This window comes from Triticum urartu, chromosome 2 (assembly GCF_003073215.2).
Source record: "Triticum urartu cultivar G1812 chromosome 2, Tu2.1, whole genome shotgun sequence".
NCBI lineage: Eukaryota > Viridiplantae > Streptophyta > Magnoliopsida > Poales > Poaceae > Triticum > Triticum urartu.
In genome coordinates, this window is record NC_053023.1 from 662,758,160 (window position 1) to 662,773,219 (window position 15,060).

Below are 15,060 nucleotides of genomic sequence, written 5' to 3' on the forward strand. Positions count from 1 at the left end.
GATACATTCCATCAAGTTATTAGGCATTTGTAAGCAATTAGATGAAGCCTGCTGCTCATGCCTGGAAAAAAATACAGTAGCTTGATCAAATACAGCTACGTACATTTATAATTGAAGATTTCTTGTCCTGAATAAATGAATGGATGGTATATACAAAAACGCCGCATAATTCTGTTGATGCACGTGAAGACATGTACAGCTGAATTAAATCAATTGATAAGTTTCTATTGGAAGTCGAGAACTTTGCTGATCCAAACTTTAATACTTACTAACAAAAAGGTCCGTGCGTTGCAACGGAAGAAAAAAAATACCACACGCTCTTAATTTACAAAAAATGGCCTGTAATCTGAATTTTTGTAGCTACGGACCAAACAAAGATAGTCTTAGCCTTCCAAAGTGCAGTTCAAGATTCCACAGGTATTCTATTTCAAGACGGCCTGCATATAGATTTAATTCTTAGAAAGAAATTCATGTCATGTATGAAATGGGGTATTGTTACGGGCCGGTAAAGGAAAATGACAAAGACAGACAATGACACATTAGCACACTACGGAGACATGTGTGCATGAAGGGCGGTTTTCAGTATAAGCATCACCAACTTAGGGTAACTCTTGAACACTTTTTTCACATGCAAATTTCTTAAATACATGAGATTTGCTAAAAAGATGCATGATTTTTTAAGCATAAAGAGAGATTTTTTTCTGGAAAAGAACATTTTTGTATTATCTCATGTGGTCGCAGGTACTTGCGTCAATATTTCATCACTATTTCTTGCCATACACGTCATATGTATTGGTACCTAGATAGTATTTTTTTTAATTGTTAACAGGTAAAATAACATCATATTCAGATTATACATATTTTTTAATCAAAATACATATATAATATGTTAAATTTGGAGTTACGGTTTAGAAGATATGAGTATGAGTATTTTTTAAAAACATTTAATATCTACTGCGGGTTTAATGTCAAAAAAATCAGGGGGTTTTCTGTAAAATAGCATGACGGACTAAGAATACTTATTTCTTTTATTAGTATTAGTAGGTATAGATATAGATGATATAAACTTGAAGAAACTTTAAGAGTGTGTGCTTTGAATCAAACCATAACAGACTGCTGTAGAATGGATATCATAGCCATAAGACACAAACTTAATTTAGCACAAATTCAGATATGAAACAGGCTAGGGGACGGAGGAGGAGGAGGAGGAGGAGGGGGAGGAGGAGAAGGGGACGGGGAGCGGCGCGCGGCGACTAACGGATGCCTAACACTATAATGCTCAGAAGAAAGAAACAACACAAACACACATTATTGTACTAGCTAGTAGAGTCTTATTTCTTTCAATCTTCATTACAGCATTACAGACCTTGAACATTATATTGTACTACTCCTTGTTGCCTCACACGTACCCTAAATCCCTAACCCTAAACCCTAATTTGTTGTCTTGAATCGTAGTACGTCTTCTAGTTAGTTGGGGACACTATAACCTCTTGGCCTCACCAGCAGATCTAGCACGCGCAAAGCATCTCTTGGGCTCTTAATTCCTGTTCCTGAGCCGCTGCGTATTGCCCCCTTCCCCAGCTTGTACGCCTGGTTGTTTTATCCCAGTCAATAAGTAAAAACGACATTCTTCCCCAGTTTACACAGAATTCTGCCTCAACATCGAGCATGTTGGTCTTTTCCTCCCAGTGATGGGCCAACCTGTTTGCTGACGGGCCGGAAACGGGCTGCTTCGGCTATCATGACGATGAACCTGGTCATGCCTCGCTTAGCCGGTCCAAGGTCCCCGCCGGGGGAGTATGAGTAGCTTGCCAGGAGGCGCACTCCCTCTTTCGCCGCCTCCCTCCCGAGCGGTACAAACGGGAGGTTTATGTGGCCACCTTCTCCGAGAAGCTCGCCGTAATTCTCCCCGAAGGGGAGAAGTGTACAGCCCGCGAACCGGAAGCCTCCTATGCAGTGCCAGTGCCCGGTGGAGTTCCTGAAGCCCATGGCGGAGATATCGTCGTCTGCGAAGGCGACCACGCACTTGTCCTGGGGAAGGTCATCTTAATAAATAAATAAAGGAGAGAGGGTAAAGCAAGTCAGAGAGGATGATCGAATTACAACTGATCTGAAAAGCCGAAAAGCGAACGAATCTGAAATTAAGCTGGATTCATTTACCATTGAGGTGGCAAAAAATCACTCAAGCCGGTAGGTCATAGAAGATGGGGCGTCAAACCGCCAACGCCGTGCTCGTCAGCACTCGCAGCTCAGGCTGGTTCCTCACCAGTATTCTCTTCAAGTCTACGTAGTTCTTGGTGTAGGGGTCGATGGTGTAATTGAAGTGGAGGTGGACGAACTCCGTGTAACAGACCAGGGGTAGGAAGAAAGCTACTACAAGTAGTAGAACAAGAAGAGTCGAATGACGGATTTTCGCTGCCATTATGGTGTTGGATGGATCGATGGATGGAATCTGGTTTGGGGGAGAGCCGCTTTGCTATATATAAGAGAAACGAAGCCTGTCGTGGATTACAAGGCAGCAGGACGATCATCGATCGCTAGGATTCATGCATCCCGTTACGTCCATCTCTCGTGGAGAACAATTAAGAGAAAGAGATAGAAAAGGATACGGGATAGATAGTTGAGAGATATTGCATGCATGGCGTATAGCTTTCAAACTTCTGGAGTTTTATATGTCATGGAGTTTTATATATAGCGCCGCGCTGTCGTGACTGTTGACAGATTTGGTGAGCAGAAAAATAATCGAGTTCTTGGCATGATCAACAAGTAGTACCAACTAGCGGATTAGAGCATCTCCAGCCACGCCCCCAACAAGGCCTCCCAGGCGACTTTTCGACCGCCGGCGCCAAAAAATCGGCCCAGTCACGCTCCCAAGGGCCCAGTTTTCGCCGGCTCGGCCCGAAATTGGCGCAGGCGGAACCAACCCGAACCCGGCGCGCTGGGGGCGCTCGGGGGCGCAGTGTGAATCGTTTTTGGCGTGAAAGAGCCGCAGGCCAGCCGCGTCAGCGACACCGCCTCGTCTTCTCCCAACGCCTCGGTTTCCCGCGGGGAATCAATGGCAAGGCTGCCGCTGGTCAGCTTTGTCATTGATTCCTCACGGGCGGCTCATCATGGGGCGGCGCGCCGACGCCTCCCCTCCGTCGGACGCGTACACACGGACGTGACACAGCTATTTATGGCCTCGCTCGCCTCTAATGAGCGCCACCTCTCCCGAGCGCCACCGCCGAGCTCCTCTCCCCAGCCCTCCCTCTCCCGTGAGCCGTCGCCCAACCCCTCCATCTCCCTCCCCTTTCCGGATGGCCGAGCGTTTCCCCGGAGACAAGGCGGCGGCAAACGGCTTCGGCCGTCGTTCGCTCCGCGAACAGGAGTCGTGGCTCCTGTTCCAGGCGAACATCCCGGCGCCGCCGGACATGCGCGCCGGGCCGACGGCCTGGAGGCTCAGCAACGGGGGAGTGCCCATTCCCACGTTGCCCGACGTCGTGGCCAAACCCTCCTACTTCGCTGACGAGGTCGAGATCGTGCGCGCCTCCCTCACCGACGCCGAGCTCTCCCTCCCCCAGTACGCCACCGACAACCACGCGGCTTGGGCGGCGTACTTCGAGCGCCGGCAGCAGCAGTGACTGGCGTCCACCAACGGTGCGCCGGTGGTCGGCGGCCCGAAGAACAGCGAGGGGCGCCACCTGTGGTGGGGCGCCCCCGGCCGCACACTTGAGGGCGTGCTGACGCACCTCGAGGGTGGCAACAACCCGCTGTTGGCGTACCCCCAGGTGAGGGCGGCCGCCCCGACGCACTGCCGACTCGACGGGCAATGGGCACCAAGGAGTTTCGGCTCCTCCTCCTCTTCTTCCTCGTCGCGCTCTTCCTCCCACTCCTCCGGCACTCCGATGCTGCTCGGCGTCAAGGCCGAGCCCGCGGCGGAGACGCCGCTCGGCCGGCGCACTCGCAGCGCCGACGTCGTTATCAGCGAGGGCGGCCGGCGCGCCTCCTCGTCGGCTCCTCCTCCGCGCTTCGTCAAGCCGAAGACGGAGCCGGGGCTCGCGCCGGTGAAGATGGAGCCGGTGCTCGCGTCGGTGAAGACGGAGCCGGGTCTCCCCGCCGTGAAAACGGAGCATGGCGAGGTCGAGCTCGTCGACGACGTGGCCCTTGAATGGGCACGCTAAGACTCCCTGAAGATGGCGAGGGAGCGCTAGTGCGCCGCCCTGCGGTGCTCCGCGCAGCGCCGCCGAGGCCGCAACGAAGGAGGAGTCGTCATCATTGACGACAGCGACGGCGACGACGACGAGCCGCCGCCACCACCAGCCGGAGAGGGGTCCAGCAGGGGCGCCCGAGTCAAGAAGGAGAAGGCCGACGATGGCGGCGACGACGGCGACTACTCGGAGTTCAGCCAGTTTTTTTAGATTAAGTTTATATATTTGCCATGTATGTAATGAAAATCCGTGAACATGTCTAATATATGCCCAAGTTTGCTGAAATTTGTCCTGTTTAGCCAAACTTTGCCTAAATTTTCTAAACATTTTTATTTTTTTAACGCGTGCCTGGGGACTGTCCTGGGGGTGGCGACTGGGGGCCAACTCGTCCCCAAGCCCATTTTTTGCGCCGGGTCACCCCCGGCGATTTTAGGCGCCTCCTGGGGGGCCAACGGCTGGAGATGCTCTTACCTGGACTACTCTCTTCCCGGCCGTGATCAAAGTCAAACAGGGACGGTGTGACAATTTGCTGGAGAGACTGTGGATTGTGTTGAGGTTCCTCTAGGATTGAATTCGACTGACAGCACAAGAATTTGGATACAATGTTCACCAAGGATTGGGGAATACTCCCTCCGTTCCTTTATCTAAGGTGTATTATTTTCGGCACGGTGACCAAGGCACATAATTATAGATGTGTTAGGACAAAATTACCCTTGGCAAATTTATTGGTTTGTGGCAAGTAAATCAATTAGTCCAGGAAATTAAAAGATACATGCAATCGGCATAGAGATAGTTTCCTTCTTTTGCTACAAGAAGAGATATAGACAATCAGGAGAGAGATACTTTCCTTTTTCTGAAGGGCTAACAAGGGAATTATGAGGAATAAAAAGAAATGCATCTTACATTCTAAAATTTTATCAAAAACCAAATACACCTTATATAAAGGAACGGAGAGAGTACTACAGAGAAGCAAGGACAGAGCTGGTTCGCCGTCGTGAATGGTGATCCGTCTGGATGCATGCCCTCCTAGTTGCGGGGCGAAACCTATGTTCCGCTCATCGCGGACTGTATTCGGTTCCGCTCACGCGGGTGCCGGCCCATTAGCACGGGCGACCCGTGGCATTCTCTTTTTTTCGTTTTTCTGTTCTCTTTTTTTCAAATTCGAATATTTTATAAAATCTAAATTGTTTTTAAATTTAAAAAAAATTGATACAGGACAATTTTCGGTTTTGAACATTTTTTTAATTTGAACCATTTTGGTATTCAAAGAATTTTCGAGTTTGGACAAATTTCAAATTTCAACAGATTTTGATTTTGAATGGATTTCATATTTGAACAATTTTCGAATTTAAACAGATTTTGTTTTAGTAGAACAGAAAATAGACCTACTTAGTTGGGCCGCAACGAAAAAACTTCCCGCGGGCGGCGGTGCCGTACGTTCCGCAGAGAGCGGGACAGAGGCGCTTCCCGTTGCGGTGCCTCCTCTTTTTTTTGAGGGGTAAAAAGCTGATTTATTCATCAAAGACCACATGAAGTGGGATACGTCTTAGGTCGTGGGGGCGCCAAACCTAACGTGGCGACGCGGACCTCTAAAGAAAGCAAATTTAGCTAGGCTATGTGCTTCATAATTCACAGCACGAGACTCAAATGAAAAAGTACATTGGGGAGCTGCCGCATGGACGTTAATCTCGGTAATGATCGCCCCGTATGCTCCTCTTGCGCTCCTATGAATGTCCGAGATGACTTGCTGGCAATCCGATGCTACAACAAAATGTTGTATATGTAAATCTTCAGTAAGTGCTACGGCTTCGCGGCATGCTATCGCCTCAAGTGTGTCCGGGTCTATAACTCCTTCTATGCATGACTAGGGCCGAGCTGCCCAAGAAATTTCCTCCGTTACGGTGCCTCGTGTATATGTAGTTCTGAACTCCTTCCTTGCTGATAGGTGGGCCAAAACCATGACGACAGCCTAGGTGCCAGCCCATGTCCATGCCAGTGTGATCCCCTCAAAAAACAATGTCCATGCCAGTGTTGATGTACAAGGAGGGTTCCTGACAGATTGCATCAAAGTTTGTCATTGACAACATTTGTCCTGAATATATCAGAGAAAAACAAACTGGAAAAGAGTCTGTATCTTCGGTAAACAAAAGTAAAAAATTGTCCTTACAAAAAACAAACGGAAATGTTAACGCCCACACGTGTGGGCGTTAGCCAACTCACCCACACGCCTTCATCACCGTCCAGTAACTTCTGCACGAATCTTGGCACGAATTAGCTGATTTTGTATGCCACGTAGGACAACTCGTTTTTGGTGTATGAGAGAGGTCGCCCACACATCCGTTTTACCACACGGAGGGGCCGGTGTGTGGGCGAACTGCTCCAGTTTCAGTCACGCACAAGGGCTGGTGTGTGGGCAGTTTGCCATCTCGCCCACACGCCTGCCTCCTGTCCCGCACCCATGCTGCCAGTTGCCATGCGTTTTGCAGTGTACATGGCAACTGCCCTAGTGTGATTGCAAGCCGATGGCAACTCTCCTTTTTTACCCGAACATGACAGTTGCCATATGTTTGGCATGGTACATGGCAAACTACCCTAGCGTGCACGTAAGCAGATGGCAACTCTTTCTTTTTTAAATGGCAACTGCCCTAGCGTGCTTGTGAGCACATGGAAACTCTCTCTATTACCCGAACATGTTTTTTGCCATGCCTTTTTTTGTAGCGCTACATGGCAATTGCCTAGTGTTAGTAGGTGGAAACTCCTAAAGTTTTGAAATCATGGCAACTGCAGTAGACCAGACCACACATGGCAATAGCTGTAGTTGTCAAAAAAATGGCAATCTGGAACTTTGACCTGAGATGGCAACTGCAGTTGAGCAAACATGGCAACTATAGTTGTCCGACATGCCAACCGTAGTTCAGCGACATGGCAACTGCACTTAAACGAACATGGACGAGGGTCCGGCCCATGGCAACTGCGGGGCGCGCGGTAAAGTGTCACGTGGGGCATGCGGGACCACGAGGTATGAGGCCTGGCGTACCGAGCGTGTGGGCGTTATCTATTTCGCCCACATGCACGCATGTAAGAGGGACCGGGAGGGAAAAAAGAGGCGTGTGGGCGCTAATTGTTTTGCCCACACACAGACGTGTGGGCTGGTCCTCTTAGGCACCACACAGAACGTGTGGGAAGATTCCTTAACGCCCACACGTGTGACAGTTAGCGGCGTCCAAAACAAAAACAAATGTACAGAACTGCCCACGACATCGAGCTCGAGTGGAGAAGCCTGATTAGAGGAAGCAGTGGACCGACGGCGTCAAGCTTGAGCGGGTAAGCAGCGGCCGGGGTGGGAGGAGACTGGCGACTCCATCGATTCCGGCGTGGGGAAGCGGCGAGCAGAGCTCCTGGTCTCTCTACGAGACATAGCTCCGATGTGTGGCCTCCATGGAGCTCGAGCGCGTCTCCTCCGTCGAGCTCCTATGGCGCCGCGTCGTCGGGGACGGAACGAGAAGAGGGGGCCGGAGCGGAAAATGTTGCGGCACTGCCTTGCTCCCCTGCGCCGCTACCAGCCCTCAGTCGGCGCCGCCTTGCTCGAGCCCCGCACGCCGCCGGAGCCGCCATGCTCGAGGCCCGCACGCCATGATTTCAATTCGAAATTTCAGTTTTAGGATAAATTTGTAACAATTTGAATGAATACGTTACTGTTTTGTAAATTGGACAATGAACTGAACCTCCGACCGTTATTTCGAGACAGAGGGAGTACACATTATGATATGTTCGATATGTTGAGGAAACCTCGATCCTACATTGTTTCTGTGGTTTTAATTCTGAAGACACAGGCCCATCTCCTTCCGAAAGAGGTAATGACAAAAAACCACGACAATTGGGGAGTCGGTGTCACATGGCCACCAAATGGAGGCTAAGCGACACCTGACCACCACTATTGGGGAGATCGTCAGACACATAGTGTTAGGAAATATTAACCATCAGATTAAAAAATTGTTCAAATCTCAAAATTGTTCAAATTGAAAAATGTTCAAAACCAACATTTGTTCTTAATCGACAATTGTTCAAAATAAAAAATTGTTCAAATTTGAAAACATTTTAGATTTTATAAAATATTCAAATTTAAAGAAAGAAATCAGAAAATTAAAAAGAAACAGAAAAATCAAAAAAAAACAGAAAACGCACAGAAAAAAAAGGAAAACCGCGCTAATGGGCCGGCCCAGGCCGGCACCCGCATGAGCGGAACCGATTACTATTCGCAATTAGCGGAACATACATTTCGCCGCATAGCGCCGAGGCGCGTACCCCCCTGCGTCTTTCGTTCTCTTATCGGGCTGGCCCAGCTCTGTTTTCTTCCTTCGTTTCGTACTCTGTTTTCTTTCTCCCATCTTCTTTTCTTCTTCTCCATCTCCTTTCTCCTTCTCCTTCCGCGCGGTAGTTTTCTAGATCGGCAGCAGACGGAGGTCGTCCCTCCGCAGGGCGCTCTTCACCAAGGTTTGAGAATCAACCTTGATCGCCATCCCCGTCTTTGTCTCTCTTTTTTTCTTCTCGGATGTGCGTTGTTCACCTTGCTGGGCAGCGATTTGTTTAGAGACGTGATAGGATTTCTAGGATTTCGCCCAAGACTTCTACTAGGATTTTTACTATATCATGGCGTGCTGATGTCGTTTGCTTCGTTTAGTTAGGGTTCCGGCATGGTTTTTCGCTAGGGTTTTGCCATAGTTTTGTGCTAGGGTTTCTAATTCATGGCATGCTGATGTGGTTTGCTTCGATTTCGCCAGGGTTCCGCCATGGATTTTCGCTAGGGTTTTCTAATTTTTTTCATGGAGTGCTGATGTTGTTTGCTCCGATTTTAGCTAGGGTTTCGCCATAGATTTTCATTAGGGTTGCCCAATTTCATAGCGTCCCGATGTGGTTTGCATCGAATTAACTAGGGTTTCGGCATTGATATTTTTAGCTAGGTTTTCCCCTGATAATCATGTATAGTACATGCTGGTCTTTTTGGTTGTTAGTGTGGAATCTCATTTTTTGTTAAACCTATTCTTGAGTTGCTATGTTATTTATTTGTAGTACATTTAGGTATGAAAGCACTATATTTTACAGTCTGAATCAACGTCGGTATTTTTTACATACATTTGGTTGTTGTGTTATCATTTTTTTTATCAAAATAATGCTATGAGCAACATCCCGTGTTAATGCTTTTTATATCCATGTTGTCCTCCCACACAAATAGCATTTTTTTCATGATTTAAAATGATATGCTTTTTACATGAAAGTAATGCTATGATCAACATCCCTTATAGTGGAACAACCTCAGTAACTTTTTATGTCAGTTAGTTTTTAGGTTCTTCATTTTAATCTTATCCTTTTTTTGTTCCATAGAGCTCCTTGTCTGGTAACCATGTATAAAACTCTGAAACGCCGTGGGACTATAAAGCATAGGTTCTTGACCCTCAGATGGAACAAAGCCGTTACAAATTTAACTGATAAGCAAAAATAATATGTTTCCAATCATGATCTGGATAATCGGTTGCACATCAATAGGCATCTCATTGTCCCCATTGGATTCATGCAATGGCTTGCCAGCCACACTCGCTCAAATGTTGTCTTCAAGCACAAGAATAAAGTCATTCATATCCGAAGGGAAATGGTCATTAAGGTTTTGGAATTCAATCTGGTTCTGAACCCTTTCCTACCGAGAGCAATGATCCTGCTGTAGTAGCAAAAATTAAGGAACTCAGCGATAAATATAAATCTGGAAGTACGAACATGCCAATAGCCATGATGAAGAATGATGAAAGTGAGGAAGGTTTTATTTGCAGTTTCCTGTTTCTGTTCTTCTCAACAATTCTCTGTCCAATCACTGGCAACTACGCAAACTGCAAGCTTCTGTACAGTCTACATGACATTACGCAGTTGCATAAGTATGATTTGGCAACATATTGCATCAATCACCTGAGTGAAGAGATCGAAAGCTTCCACGAATTTTTTTTAACAGAGTCTCGGATGATTTGAACGATCCTATCTGGGTTGGCGGTTGCCTGCCCATGCTTGTTGTAAGTTATTTTTCTTTTGTTCATTTTGTATCATTTTTTCTGTTTTTCTCCATTGTTGCATTTTCATCCCTTTTTTATCACGTCTTCGTGTTATCCAGATCATATATATGGATTTTCTGGATCTTACTTCTGCAAGGCCATTTAGGAGCACTAACTACAATGTCCCTAGAATGGTTCATGTGCAGATTGCAGATTTAGTTCACGCAGCTAATGTTGATTTCAAAAGGTGAACTAACAAACCAGTAGCCTATGGAGCTCTGCCTGTAAGTATGCATCCACATATATGTTAGAATACTTGTTTTTTTCCCAGATTTTGTGAACAACTTTCCGTTAACAAATTGTCATCATATATATGTTACAAAAAAACCTTCCATTTAGTGCTGTATTTGTGAAAATATTATTTTTGATTAGTTAACTGCCTAGTTTCTGTGATCAAGGCTTCTTTGTCAAGTAGTGAGCCACATTTCTATGCTAGGGTTTCTACTTCTGAAGTATTGGTCTATCATGTTATGCCACATTTCTATGCTAGGGAATGCCCCAATTTTCATGTGCCCCAAAAAGTCATATGCTTATTCTCAGCCTACTATATAGTGGTTCTGGTCACTCATTTTGACTTTGCTTGTAACACTTCATGCTCAATTTACCAGCTCTCACAGAAAAAGCATACGCAAATCATATTTTTTTGTTCTGCATTTGGTCAAGTATACTTTTTAATTTCTAAAAGTCGTCATTTTGGATCGTGTCAGACCCTTTTATTCTGCAACCATTTGATCTTTAAGTGCAATCATAATTAGTTCAAGGATGAAAAAAACAAAATAGCAGATGGTAGATGATTTATTTAGATTTTCTAGTACTAGACAGGTGATGTTAACAACTAGGAAGATCCCAATTACAGTATGTAAGAATAAGGTAAGTGTGTATGTAAAGGAAAATACTGCTACGAAGCTTGGTAGAATTTTTAAAAAATACATCATGTGAACCTTTATTCAAACCACTTGATGTTTCAACAACAACTCGTGGAATTTAAATAGGAACAAAACTCAGCTCAAGTTTTCATAAATGGTTTCTTTTTTTTTCTTTTTCTGAGAATGAACATCTCTTGATTTTTATTTCTTAATTAGCTATTTTACATATATGAACAAATGGTGTTTGCTTCCTATAAGAAAGAATTAGTTTTGATGCAATTCATTCAAATAGCTTCAGGACATTTCCACCACACCATATGGGGCTCGTGCCTTAGTATTTGCTGAGGATACATGTTTCAATGCCCCACAAGAAACATTGTTCGCGGGACCACCGCAAGCTAATGGGTCGACCTCATCCAACCATCCTGAAGTATGTTTAAAACTGTCTTATTTGTTCATTTTTTTTCTTTTCTGCAAGATTTTTTGCTCACAACCTTATGAATTTTGGCCAATAACAAATATAGGTAGTGCAAGTAATATCAAAGGTGGTCGCCAAACATGATGAGCTGTGGAGAAAACCTCATGATGAATCAACACAGGAAACAACTTGCACAAATGTGACATGGTATATGATTTTTTCATGATGGTTAATAATTGACCTTCATTTTTTCCTAGAGTTAATCCCTTCCTTCTAATCTGTTGTGATGGTCACACTTTTTTCATGTGCATGTTTTTCTCCCTAGAGTAAATACATTGCATTGGACTTTTTTTTGCGTAAACAATCTTTTTGAAACGATCAAATTTCACTACAAGAAATATGTCAACTTGTGACCACCACTATTGGTCACTGAAAGGTCATGGTTTTTCATTTGCGACCTTTTTGTGACCAAAAACAGAAGGTCAAAAGCTGGCGGTCGTAAACTGACTATAGCGACCTTTCTTCTGGAATGGTCGAAGACGTTTATGACCAAAATACGTCTACTGTGGCGTTTTGGTCACTAGCAACCTCCCCAGGCCACGTAGGCATCCAGCGTGGCAATCTGATGTGGCACAAGATTCAGCCCGGTCCAATTCGATTTTCTACATGGGCCTAGCCCAACAATTCGGCCTATTTGTGTTTTTTTCTCATATTAATTTTGGCTAGGTAGATGGGCCAAGCCCAACAATTAAGCCTTATCATTTTGGGGCCGTGGCCTTTTCTGCTAGAAAGTTTTAGTTTTTTTGTAATATAAAAAAGGTTCACTAGTTAAATGGGTCCCGGATATCAGGTTTAGGTACATGGGTCCCAACTAGCAAGTTCTTATTCTTCATATTTCAATTTAACAGTAAATAAATAACCAGTATTTAAATTGGTACAAACAAAACACACACATAATACTCCAAATATTATCAGCCAGATTCAGTACAGAGCTCCTATTGTACAAATAACATATACTTTACAAGCTCTACACATTATAAGCTCTAACATATACAAGCTCTACAAGCTCTACACGTGATACATTTACAAGCTCTATACATATACAAGCTCCATAAGCTCTACAAGCTCTACAAGCTGCCCTGGTGTTAAGCCTGGTGCTCTTCAATCTTCTTCAACATGGAGCTCCTTCGATAGCGAGCACAAACTGGGCACCTGCATCATCACAGGAAGGCAATTTTAGATCATAAAAATGAATGTTCCAAGCACAGTTTAGAGAAAAGAACCAAGTAAATTTGCCCTCAATCATACAAACAAAGTTTAGAGAAAACCAAACATGAACAAGCACTTATTATGCAGTTTTTAAAGTTTTAAATACATTTATTTTCTATTAGCAAAACTGAATATTCTACTTCCTGATTCATGGCTGCATAGTCCAGCTAGCTACACCAGCTTGCTCTCATGCAAAAATTAGAAAGAAAAAAATAATAACAAATAAATCAACACTGATTTCTCTAACACATACAGTAACTTGCTGATATAACTTGTATAACTTGTATATTTGTCGATGGAAAACGGGATGCAAAATCATGTTTCAGTCTAGATCAATCTATCATGAGAAAACATGTATAACTCCCACTAGAATTTTTTAATGCAGTTGTGAATTATCCTGAAAACTTGTGCACTTAATGATGGTTAGATCCATCTTACAGAATAGTCAGCTTCTAATATAAGTTAGGTACAGAATAGAATGTATAAGCACGAAGTAAGATAGGCCATGCATCAAACACAGAAATACTTTTGAGCCGTTCACTGTCATGTACTACTACCTAACTGGCTAACTCAGCAGCTGTGACTGATGGTACACTGCACCAAGTTCCATAATGAATTCCATAACAAGTAGCATCAGCAGCAACAGTGCAAGAGTAGCAGCAGCAGTGAGTAGCTGCGGCATCTGGCGAGCAGCAGCAGTATGCGGTAGCAGGCAGTAGAAAATAGCAGGAGCAGCGGCAACAGTACGCGAGCGAGGGGGCTACATGCAAATAGGAAAGCACCAAGATTAGATTCTGTACTCACAGTAGCATTGTTGGCCTGTGATAAGGAACTATTAAGTAACTTGAGATGCCTTTATATCAGTTCTGTGAAGCAAATCTACATATCATATTTCTAGAATGGGCGCACCCAGTTGCTCACAAGTAGATTCAAACCCAACTTGTAATGCAATGATGTTTCTTGTACAGTATTACTATAGTTACCTAAATTGCCACGGGAATACTGACAGCAGAAACAGGGGAATGAGAAGTAAGTTAAATTAGAGCTAGCGGTTCCAAACAATCACTAAAAACAGCAGCAAAAGTAGACACAGGATGGTGCTTTTAGTTTACTTGATTCATCATACTATAAGAGTTGACACAACAGGAGCATCACAATGTAGTGCACAAGTTGATTGATCACCTTGAAGTCCTGGGCAATCTCCCTAACAAGCCTCTGGAATGGAAGCTTCCTGATGAGCAGCTCCGTGCTCTTCTGGTACTTGTGGATCTCACTGCAAAGTCAAGCACAAAATTTACTCATTTGAGAATACTTCAAAACAAACTATAACACATGCTAGAATAGGTTGGAAGATTTTACACACCGAAGAGCAACAGTTCCAGGGCGGTAACGGTGAGGCTTCTTCATTCCTCCAGTTGTGGGAGCAGACTTACGGGCAGCCTGTCAAAAAGCAAAGTAGAGCACATGGTCAAATTAACAATAATACCATGATAGTCCATATACATCAGTAGGATATCTGGTCATAAGCTGGCAATGAAGGTTGAGGTTCAAATTATACCCAGTTCAATTTACCTAAACCATAACTAAAGACATGGCATAGGTAAACTATCAATATTATAGTCACAAACCTTGGTGGCTAGCTGCTTCCTAGGAGCCTTTCCTCCAGTGGACTTACGAGCAGTCTGCTTAGTACGATCCATGAGCAAAACCTTGGTTTACCTGAAGCAAAAAAAACATAGTCAATTCTATAAATTGAATATCACAATAACACAACTATAGTCTTCTCATAACCAGGAAATTGTGCCTGGAACCTTGTTGCTAGCAAATCCATTCAATAACTATAGAGTCCCAACAATCATCAGCGTAGAATACCTACCCAAATTTTGTACGTCAAAAACTAACAACGTCATACAACACAGCTATTCACCCCTTCAGATAGAAAGCAGTGTATTTCTAACTAAAACTTTTCATTCAAAAGATCAGACCCAAGATAGAATTCCACTTCAGATGAAAGTCCTGATCTACCTTTAGCATAGTTTATTCACTCGAAAGACACATATAAAGATGACACACTAAAAAACTGAAGCCTAGTACTTTTTTTAACACTAAAGAAAACAAGGCTACCATGATCGCCTAATTTTGCAAACAGAAGCAAGAAAAGAAATAGCAGTCCACTGATAAAAATATGCTTCCTAGTTATCACATGTAATGGTTGAACATCAACT

The 15,060-nt window shown here is 44.4% G+C and overlaps 1 protein-coding gene across 1 annotated transcript; it reads right to left on the bottom strand.

Moving 5' to 3' along the window:
- Positions 1-13,936: 13,936 nt before the first annotated feature.
- Positions 13,937-14,551, bottom strand: LOC125533936 (histone H3.3-like). Its single transcript, XM_048697259.1, has 3 exons — positions 14,464-14,551; positions 14,199-14,275; positions 13,937-14,108 (listed from the first exon to the last, which is right to left on the bottom strand). The coding sequence occupies exons 1-3, from the start codon at positions 14,533-14,535 to the stop codon at positions 13,961-13,963; spliced, it is 297 nt and encodes a 98-aa protein (XP_048553216.1). The 5' UTR covers positions 14,536-14,551; the 3' UTR covers positions 13,937-13,960.
- Between the last annotated feature and the right edge of the window lie 509 nt (positions 14,552-15,060).

Excerpts from the sequence above, each read along its gene's own strand:
- LOC125533936 (XM_048697259.1), bottom strand. The coding sequence starts at position 14,535 with ATGGATCGTACTAAGCAGACTGCTCGTAAGTCCACTGGAGGAAAGGCT. Across the intron at positions 14,276-14,463 it reads GGAAGCAGCTAGCCACCAAG|GCTGCCCGTAAGTCTGCTCC; the intron begins GTTTGTGACTAT and ends GCTTTTTGACAG. Across the intron at positions 14,109-14,198 it reads CCTGGAACTGTTGCTCTTCG|TGAGATCCACAAGTACCAGA; the intron begins GTGTGTAAAATC and ends TTGACTTTGCAG.